The sequence below is a fragment of the Hypomesus nipponensis genome, chromosome 10 (genome assembly GCF_054491055.1).
Source record: "Hypomesus nipponensis isolate SF chromosome 10, ASM5449105v1, whole genome shotgun sequence".
Lineage (NCBI taxonomy): Eukaryota > Metazoa > Chordata > Actinopteri > Osmeriformes > Osmeridae > Hypomesus > Hypomesus nipponensis.
In genome coordinates this window covers 17,820,943-17,831,117 of record NC_140370.1, presented here as the reverse complement: position 1 = coordinate 17,831,117, position 10,175 = coordinate 17,820,943, and the positions used below count along the sequence as shown (strand labels likewise).

The 10,175-nt window shown below is 51.0% G+C and overlaps 1 protein-coding gene across 4 annotated transcripts; it reads right to left on the bottom strand.

Moving 5' to 3' along the window:
- Positions 1-506: 506 nt before the first annotated feature.
- LOC146272119 (protein Niban 1-like) lies at positions 507-10,127 on the bottom strand. Of its 4 annotated transcripts, XM_084707810.1 has the most exons (15): positions 9,934-10,127; positions 7,079-7,209; positions 6,528-6,695; positions 6,246-6,374; positions 5,959-6,073; positions 5,683-5,841; positions 4,507-4,622; positions 4,292-4,384; positions 4,003-4,165; positions 3,729-3,922; positions 3,188-3,334; positions 2,609-2,710; positions 2,397-2,504; positions 2,183-2,294; positions 507-2,103 (listed from the first exon to the last, which is right to left on the bottom strand). In XM_084707810.1, exons 1-15 carry the CDS (start codon positions 9,983-9,985, stop codon positions 674-676), a joined length of 3,219 nt encoding a protein of 1,072 aa, XP_084563936.1. In that variant the 5' UTR covers positions 9,986-10,127; the 3' UTR covers positions 507-673. The 4 variants fall into 4 exon arrangements, with proteins under 4 accessions (XP_084563936.1, XP_084563938.1, XP_084563939.1 ...); XM_084707812.1 differs by lacking the exon at positions 5,683-5,841; XM_084707813.1 differs by lacking the exon at positions 6,528-6,695.
- Between the last annotated feature and the right edge of the window lie 48 nt (positions 10,128-10,175).

The following is a 10,175-nucleotide window of genomic DNA, read 5'->3' as shown; positions in this document are numbered from 1 at the left end:
AGTGATTATGTTGGAGTGTGTGATTAAGAGGATGATACTGTTCTAGAAGGTTGTAAGTTCCGCCTCCTCGGTGGTCTTGTGGAGGAACTGTGTCTTCAGGACGGTGGATGTATGAAAATATTCACTTCTACTCTCAAACAGGACATCTTTATTCAGGGACACGCCTGATCCTTAACAACCATCTTAAAAAAACTACAATTTACCACATCACTGCACCCCTAGAACTACAACTGCACTGAGGCCTTTCACCAGGAAGTGTTTGGTTATGATGTGTTTCTCTACTACTGCTTGATGTATTTAGTTTGTTATTGAACATTTCTGCATGTTTCATTAGTATCTAATAAGCTGTCAGATAGAAGCTGTTTTTTTCTATATGAGGGCTTCATGTCTTAATAAAACATCAGACTCCATGTCATCCGGTCGTTGCCATGACACCTTGTGTTTTCACTGAGAACTTTATTAATAATTTTTTATTACGGAACAAAAATGACGTCAGTAAGGAGGGGTTTTACTGTTGTGAAGTATTTTTTATTTTATATATATATATATTGTACATTTGTTACGTTGATGGTTAAAGATAACATGAAAGTTTTTCAGACCAGATGTCTTGGCCAAGACAGGCGGTGAACAACGCTGTGGGTTGAGTCTGTGTAATTGCCATGACAAAGCCGGGTCATTCTGTGTCGTTGCCTTGGGGACGCCTGTACACCAGGTCCTCCACCTCTATCACCTCCACTACCAGCTCTCTGATCTGCTTGATACTGTCCAATGGGGAGGAAGGCTCCTCCCCCTCAGCACCGGTCTCTCCTGATTGGACCGTACCACTATTACTCATGGGGAATTCAGAATGGAATGTACCACTTTCACTCATAGGGGTGGTTTCTTGGACTGCATCACTATCACTCATGGGGGTTTCAGATTTGACCGTACCACTTTCACTTGTGGGGGTAGTATCTTGGACTGTACCATTATCACTCATGGGGGTGTCAGATGGGAGCGTACCACTGTCACTCATGGGGGTGTCTGATGGGACCGTACCACTGTCACTCATGGGGGTGTCTGATGGGACCGTACCACTGTCACTCATGGGGGTGTCTGATGGGACCGTACCACTGTCACTCATGGGGGTGTCTGATGGGACCGTACCACTGTCACTTATGGGGGTGTCTGATGGGACCGTACCACTGTCACTCATGGGGGTGTCTGATGGGACCGTACCACTGTCACTCATGGGCGTGGTATCATAGACCACACCACTGTCACTTATGGGGATGGCATCTTGGATCATATCACTGTGTCGTGTTTCAGGGTGTGCTTTAGGAGGGTTAAGGTACACTGCTCTGTCAGTAGCTTGTCTCTGGCCAGTAGGGGGAGCAGTGGCAGACAGAGAAGCAAGACTGTCAGTCACTATGTCAATGACATTACATCCTGTGGGAATTACATCACATCCTGTAGCGATGACCTCACATCCTGTGCGTGTCTCTCCCACAGCAGAGGGAGCTGCTGGAATCTGGTCCTGAGGTGAGAACTCAGGGAGGGGGGCTGGGGGGGAGGCAGGGGAGGGGCTGGGGTCAGACATCTCCTCAGACTTGAGAGAGGCAGGCTGGAGGTCAGAGGTGGGTTGAGGACAGGAAGAGATAGAGACAGGATCAGGACTAGGGTCAAAACTAGCGTCAAGGTCAGGATTAGGACTTGGGTCAGGGCTGAGGTCAAAACTAGGGTCAGGATTAGGACTTGGGTCAGGGCTGAGGCCAAGACTAGGGTCAGGATTAGGACTAGGGTCAGAATTTGGACTTGGGTCAGGATTAGGGTCAGGGATAGGACTGGGGTCAGGGATAGGATTTGGGTCAGGGCTGAGGTCAAGATTAGGGTCAGGGATAGGACTGGGGTCAGGGATAGGGTCAGGGCCAGGGTCAAGTAGGGGTTTTGAACCGAGGTTGGGGTCAGGTTTGGGGTCAAGACTAGGGTTTGGACTGGGGTCAGGGTTGGGGTCAGGGTCAAGGCCAGGGTCAGGGTAGAAAGACAAGCTGGTCTGACTGGTGGCTTGGTTGGAACTGTCCACCTGGAGATGGTTGTTCTTCTCACTGGCTGCTGCCTGCATCACTGAAGGAGAGAGAGAGACATTCAGACAGACAGGCATGAGGAGGGAGGGAGGGGGGGGGGAGGGAGGGAGGGAGGGTACCCTTGTTGATCTCCTTGGTGATCAGGCAGAGTAGAAGGTCTTCATACTCGTTCTCCACCTGGATGAGCTGGCTGTAGTCAGCAAAGATAAACTGCTCAAACTTCTGCAGCTCCTGTAACCACGACACACCAATGATCCATCATCAACAACCACAACACGAACTCAGCGCATCAGACACATGATGATGGAGCAAGAAGAGAGGGTTTTCACATACAGGTTTACAGGTGGGCGCCAAGTTCCTGCGTAGGACAGGAAGTGTGATGTCAGTCAGAGCTTCCTTTAGGATCCTCTTCAGAACCAAGCGGCTGTCATGGTCATACAGCTGTCACCGTGACAACACAACACACGTCAATTGCTAGGACAGCACACTTCAGACACAGGTTGGCTGTATATATTATAAAATATATAGTGTGTGTGTGTGTACACCTTGAGCACGCGTAGCTTGATCTTCTCTACAGTAGAGCTCCACTGAGCTGGTGGCTCTGACTGGACCAGTAGCTCAAAGGTGTGAACAGCACTTTCCATCAGCTACACACACACACGTATATAAATATACACACAGAGAGAATGACTAAATGAAAACCATTTTTCCAGACTTTCTGCTTGTCAGTCTGTGTGTCTATCTGCATGTCTATCTGTCTGTGCGTGGACAGACCTGCTGCATGTCTATCTGTCTGTGCGTGGACAGACCTGCTGCATGTCTATCTGTCTGTGCGTGGACAGACCTGCTGCATGTCTATCTGTCTGTGCGTGGACAGACCTGCTGCATGTCTATCTGTCTGTGCGTGGACAGACCTGCTGCATGTCTATCTGTCTGTGCGTGGACAGACCTGCTGCATGTCTATCTGTCTGTGTGTGGACAGACCTGCTGCATGTCTATCTGTCTGTGCGTGGACAGACCTGCTGCATGTCTATCTGTCTGTGCGTGGACAGACCTGCTGCATGTCTATCTGTCTGTGCGTGGACAGACCTGCTGCATGTCTATCTGTCTGTGCGTGGACAGACCTGCTGCATGTCTATCTGCGTGGTGTGGATGAGCCGCTGGCAGTCAGAGTATCTGAATCTCTGGCGGAGGTCTTGAAGCTTCTCCCTCAGCTGCTCCACCGGCTGGTAGCAGTGCTCCAGACTGGCAGAGGAGAGGGGAGACACAACCTGGAGGGGAGGGGAGGGGAGAGGAGAGGGTGAGGGGAGGGGGGAGAGGAGGGGAGGGGAGAGGAGAGGAGGGGAGAGGAGGGGGGAGGGGAGGGGAGAGGAGAGGAGAGGAGAGGAGAGGAGAGGAGAGGAGAGGAGAGGAGAGGAGAGGAGAGGAGAGGAGAGGGGAGGGGAGGGGAGAGGAGAGGGGGAGGGGAGAGGAGGGGGGAGGGGAGGAGAGGGGAGAGGAGGGGGGGAGGGGAAGGGAGAGGAGGGGGGGAGGGGAGAGGGGAAGGGAGGACAGGAGGGGAGGAGAGGAGGGGAGGGGAAGGGAGGAGAGGAGGGGGTAAGAGGAACAGAAAGGAAGAGGAGGCACTGCCTCATCTCGTCGTCCCCCCTCCCTCTCTCCACTCACCATGGTGACCTGCTCCAGCCCCCCCTGCGCCCCCTCTCCCAGTGCGAGGCATGCGGAGGTCATCCCCTCCTCCAGGTGGCGCCGCAGGGCCAGCAGGCCCCCCCTGACGCCCCCCCTCACCTCTTCCATGAGGGACGGCAGGCAGGGGGCCACACTGGTGCTACACACACGCTCCGCTTGAACACACACACACTCTGGACACACACAAACACTGTTAACACACACACTGGGAACACTCTGTGACCGTGTGTGTGTGTGTTTGTGTGTGGGTTACCTGACAACTTGTCCTGTAAGAAGGCTCGCGAGGCTAGGATCTGGTCCAGGTCGGAGCGTATGAGCGTCTGATTGGCCGAGGCAGTTTGGCGACACTCCTCCTTCAGGGCCTCTAGCTCCGGCGCTAGCTGCTCCTGGACCAATTGGTACGCTGCCTGCACTACCTGCAGAGGGCGCCAAACAGCAGCGTTACATCGCCTCCACTGACTGATGGGTTCATCCAAAGTGTTTACGTATGTGTGTATACGTATGTGTGTATACGTGTGTGTGTGTGGGTATGTGAGACTCACAGCCGTCCACAGCCTCCTCCTGCCTCTCAGTCTGGGCAGCAGGTCAGTCTGGAGGGACGGGAGCAGTTCCTCCATCACCAGGTTAGACAGCACCTACACACACACATGTACAGACATATATACACACACACGGTTTGTACAGTAATGTGTGTGTGTGTGTGTACCTGCAGGTCAGAGCCCTGTGTGTGTGTATGTGTGCGTGTGTGTGTGTGTACCTGCAGGTCAGAGCCCAGTTGCAGCTCCCAGCACTCGTAGTGGTTTTTCTCCTGCCTGTAGAAGAGCAGGGCTCTCTGCAGTGCCAGCACCTCCCCTCTATGGCCCTCACGCCAGCCTGGGGACAGGGTCACAGCACCGGGTCACAGCACCGGGGGCACAGCACCGGGGGCACAGCACCGGGGGCACAGCACCAAGGACACAGCCTCGCACTGCACATCGGGTTGCAGGTTTAAGACCCCCCCTTGGGCTGTAAGTCGCTAGACTGAACTGTATGTGGGCTGTAAGTCGCTAGACTGTACTGTATGTGGGCTGTAAGTCGCTAGACTGTACTGTATGTGGGCTGTAAGTCGCTAGACTGTGCTGTATGTGGGCTGTAAGTCGCTAGACTGTGCTGTATGTGTGCTGTAAGTCCCTAGACTGTGCTGTATGTGGGCTGTAAGTCGTTAGACTGTGCTGTATGTGGGCTGTAAGTCACTAGACTGTACTGTATGTGGGTATGTTGCTGTTATTCTTCAGCAGGTGTAACCCTAACCCAACAGCAGGTGTAACCCTAACTCAACAGCAGGTGTAACCCTAACTCAACAGCAGGTGTAACCCTAACTCAACAGCAGGTGTAACCCTAACCCAACAGCAGGTGTAACCCTAACTCAACAGCAGGTGTAACCCTAACAGTCGTGTGGCTCGTCAGTGTCACTTCCTCACGATCTTGCTCGGGTCATCACATTTCACAAACACTGCTTTAACCAGCTGCACCACGGGACAGCTAGCTGCTTTAACCAGCTGCACCACTGGACAGCTAGCTGCTTTAACCAGCTGCACCACGGGACAGCTAGCTCCTCCTTGGTGCGGTTGGGCGGTATTGATGCTGAGGAGTTTCAGCAGTTGAGCTGTGAGACAGTATGCTGGGGCAGGAACTGTAGCGTGTGTAGCTGTGGAGGAAGTGTGGTCAGGGTTGGAGGAGGACAGACTGAAACTGAACCAGCAGCTAACCGCTGGCTGTGAAGTCATTTCCTGTCAGGAAGCCGGCCGAGAGCAGTTGTATTATTGGCTAGTTGCCACGGCAACCAGAGAACAACAACATGATGCAGCAAAACGTTGTAGAGTGGATGTGGCAGCAGAGGACAGCATGACTCACTGTCAAGCTGGTTCTGTGAGTGCGTGTGTGTGTGGCATACCAAGGTTCTGGTGTCTGATGCAGGTGTTTAGGATGGACAGGAAGTGGGCTTGTTGCTCTTCCTGTCTGAAGCAGAAGAAGATGTCTGGACTGTAGGGGAGATAGAGGAACACAGGGAACCATCCTGCAGGAACCACAGACTGGGTCTCTTCCTTCACACCTACACACACACCATACACACACACACACACACACACACAGGACTAGATACACTAGAAACAGCTGCACCCCTCAGTACCCCCCACCCCCACCCCCCGCCACACACACACACACACACCGTTGGGGTCAGGAAAGGCCTTGTCCAGCAGAGCAGAGTATGTGTCCTCTGAGGTCATCGCCTCCCCTCCTGTTAAACTCTGACTGTGTCTGGCAGGGGTCCCTCTGCTGAAGCTCTGGAGGGGGAGGGGGGGGGAGGAGAGGGGGGGGGGGGAGAGGGGGAGGGGAGGAGGGGGAGGAGAGCAGAGAAGAGGAGAAGGGAGGGAAAGAAGATATCCATAACATTGTTTCATAATGTATTCATAATTGCACATGTTGGCAGAGAGAGATAAGCGACCACCTCGGTACCTCCAGGGTGTCGTGGAGTTCCAGTGTGTGGTTTCCCCTGACGACCACAAACCTCTCCTTCCACTTCCTGCTGTCATCATGGCAATTGACACTGTTGTGGTACAACAACTCCTCTGAGCCCCTCGTCTCCTACACACACACACACACACACACACACACGCCATGCACACAAACACACAATAAGCAAAATGTCACTATTTATCCTTTTTATCCGATTTGTCTTTGACCTGACATAAGGCCGAATTATACTAGAACTCCAAAGGCTGTGGGTGCTGAATTCACCGCCAGAAAAGTAGGTGGAGCAACGCTGCCACATGACGTCTTTGTGTGTGGAACCAATAGCGGACCAATCACAGCCAAGGGGTGTGACGGACTAGCGGATGGATAGTCAGGATAATCAGGGGGTGCTTGGAGAGCTCTCCGGGGGCTCGGAGAGGGCGTTCCCCGAGTCTGTGTTTGTGAAAACGGAGTAGTATCATTCGGCCTATACAAGGGCAATTTGAACCTGTGACCCATAAATCTGCTGTACATGTTCTAACCGCGGAACCAATCCCATCCCCCAGTGCCTCAGGTACAGAGGGTTATACTGTGACTGCTCAACAAGAACTAACATACAACAACAAAAAACAGCCATTTGACCCTCCAAAAAACTCAATTAAAACTCCACAAACGCCTCTTGATGGAACACTAACTACTTCCTGCGTCTTCATGAGGACGCCTGTGGCCCCACCCCTTACCTTGGGAGTCAGCAGCTGGCCCCGCCCCTTACCTTGGGAGTCAGCAGCTGGCCCCGCCCCTTACCTTGGGAGTCAGCAGATGGCCCCGCCCCTTACCTTGGGAGTCAGCAGCTGGCCCCGCCCCTCCCTGCGAGGCTCTGCTTCCTCCTGCAGCAGCTGCACCCTGGCCTGTAGGGCCTGCTGTCGGTAGTGAGGACTGAAGTTCTTTAGCTCCGCCTCCGCACGCCCTAGACACACACACATACATACACACACACATATAAATACAGTGTTTCCCACAGATTACAAGGCAAACTTTAAAAAAAATATATATGTATTAGCTATATTGGATGGTGTCCTCCTCTTTCTCTCCTTGACCCTGTCTTCATGCTTGAGCAGCACTGGTTGAAGCCTGAAAATATTGTAAACAATTTCTGCATATATGCAGGTAGCATATGCTAAATAACTAATAAGCTGGTCGGCTCCATGACGTTGGGTAAGTAGGGCTTGTGAGACAGGTCACCAAAAGAACGATAAGGAACCCACGTGTCTAGCAGATCAAGACATGTTCGTAGGTACCTCGCGAAAAGTAACCTCAACTTTCCTAGACTTAGCTATGGTACTAGTTAATTTTATTTTTTTAAATAAGTATTTATCAATTTATTCAAATGTTTTATAAAAGACACATCAAACAAGACAGTCAAACGTACAGGATCCCCACAAGGGGGTACAGGACAAAAGCCTCACAAAGCAGCGCACATATCAATTACCCCCTAGGGAAAGGAAATACAGCTGAACCAATACGCTGCGTGTTTTAGATGTACTTTTTAGATAGTAGTAGAAGTATAAAGAAACGCATTATGTGGTGGCTGGTGTTGATTCTGTGGCGCACCACAAATTAGTCTATGTGTGGGAAACACTGAAATACACACACATATATACACACATATATACACACATATATACACACATATATACACACACACACACACATACAGAGTAAAGACCACTTAGAGAAACGCAGTAATATAGAGAAGAGAGATAGACACACACACTGTGTTTGAGGGCAGAGTTAGTGCAGATATGGGACCGTGTATATAACCACATTAACTCTTATCTCTCAGGATCCTTCCAGCTAAGTGGATTTATGTTCAACCCCCCCCCCCTTCTCTCCGTCTATCTGTCTGTATCTCTCTCTTCCTTCCTCTCCCTCAGTCATTTAGCTCTCTCTCTTCCTCCCTCTCCCTCAGTCATTTAGCTCTCTCTCTTCCTCCCTCTATCTCTTTTCCTCCCATCCCAGCAGAGGCTGATGATAACAGACATAAAAGACTATTTGTGGTTTGGGTTTACTTAACATCAGGATGTCGATAGGATGGATGTTTAGTGCACACACATACACACGCAGGTTTGTATTTCTATTCTTGTGGGGACATCATTTAGCCCCATTCAAAATCCAGTTTTCTCGAACCACTAACCCTCGCACTAACCCTAAAACTATCAGAACTAACAAACACCGAACCTGGTTTCTAACCCAAGTACAACACCGGTCCCTTTCTCCTCACCCCAGCATTTAATACAAATCTAATACAAATTCTAACCCTAATTTAGACCATACAACTCCAGACAAGTATTGTCCAGCTTTCAGCTGCACAATAAGGAATGTAAGCCACAGGAAATGCTCTCTCTCCCTCCCTCCCTCCCTCCCTCCCTCCCTCCCTCCCTCCCTCCCTCCCTCCCTCCCTCCCTCCCTCCCTCCCTCCCTCCCTCCCTCTCACTCTCACACTCACTCTCTCTCTCTCTCTCTCTCTCTCTGTTTCTCTCTCTCCCTATCTCTCTCCCTCTCTCTCTCCCTCCCTCCCTCCCTCTCTCTCTCTCTCTCTCTCTCTCTCTCTCTCTCTCTCTCTCTCTCTCTCTCCCTATCTCCCTTTCTCTCTCCCTCTCTCTCCCTCTCTCTCGCTCTCGCTCTCTCTCTCACACACACACACACACACATCCATAACACTGCTCTCACACACACACTGCAGCTGGGCTGGAAAGTGTCACACGGCTGATGAGGTCACCATGGCAGCAGCAGCCATCACCCTGCTCTGTCTCTCTCTCTCTCTCTCTCACACACACACACACACACACACACATACACACACACACGCACACACAGTCACACACACACACACAGTCACACAGTCACACACACACACAGTCACACAGTCACACACACAGTCACACAGTCACTCAGTCACACAGTCACACACACAGTCACACAGTCACACAGTCACACAGTCACACACACACACACACACACACAGTCACACAGTCACACAGTCACACACATACACAGTCACACAGTCACACACACATTCAGAGGAGAGGAGTTGGCTGACCCACTAAACAACTCAGTGTTTCCCATCTGTAGAATCTGTTTGACTGTTTACTCCCTTAGAGACCTGTACTTGAGCCAGGGAGAGAAAGGGGGAGAGAGACAGAGAGGAAGTGGGGATGACTGAGAGGGAGTGGGGAGGAGAGAGAGAGAGAGGAAGTGAGGAGGACAGAGATTGAAAGATGAAGGACTCTTTGAAGATCATCTTCACATATCTGAACTATTTGTTGCAGAACTCAATTATGTTACAAGTTACCACACATAAACACACTATGAATGACCAAATGTCCCAAAACACAGGATATTACACAATTTTAGACAATAATGTCAGTGAGTAACACGGTCATATATTCCTGCCCGCCTGGTCTTCTGTCTTTAGCTCATCGTCTCACAGGACTCGGTAGTTAAACTGGTTCCTTCGACCTCAAAACTTTCAAATGCGCTCTTTTCTCATCCCCTCGGCATACTTCATAAAACATTTCCTCAATATTTTCACACTTCCTTTCGCCTCTTGTAAACAGATCCGGTGCAGAGAACGGACACATGAAGTTTTTTGACGAACAGCGTGTCGGGGAAAGTGCACATTTATACCTACCTTTAATGTAGTTTGCTTTAGTTTCGTCCAGAAGACTAGAAGAGGCTCCCATTTTTGCACAACCGGCCTTAGGCCTACCACGGTTCCCCGTGAGCCGCTGAATATATAGCTAACCCGCACGTAGTAGCAGAAAGGACAGCCGCTCTCTGGTGTTGTGGTCAGGTTGGAGCGAGCGCACTTAAGAAAACGGTCAGAGAGGCGCGCGCTTGAATATGAGAAGCCTTCTGAACGGTGCGGATGAG

Bases quoted from the DNA above. Each gene is read 5' to 3' on its own strand.
- LOC146272119 (XM_084707810.1), bottom strand. From the start codon at position 9,985: ATGGGAGCCTCTTCTAGTCTTCTGGACGAAACTAAAGCAAACTACATT. The intron at 7,210-9,933 runs GTAGGTATAAAT...GTGTGTGTCTAG, and splicing joins TAAAGCAAACTACATTAAAG to GGCGTGCGGAGGCGGAGCTA. The intron at 2,295-2,396 runs GTATGTGAAAAC...TCGTGGTTACAG, and splicing joins TGGCGCCCACCTGTAAACCT to GAGCTGCAGAAGTTTGAGCA.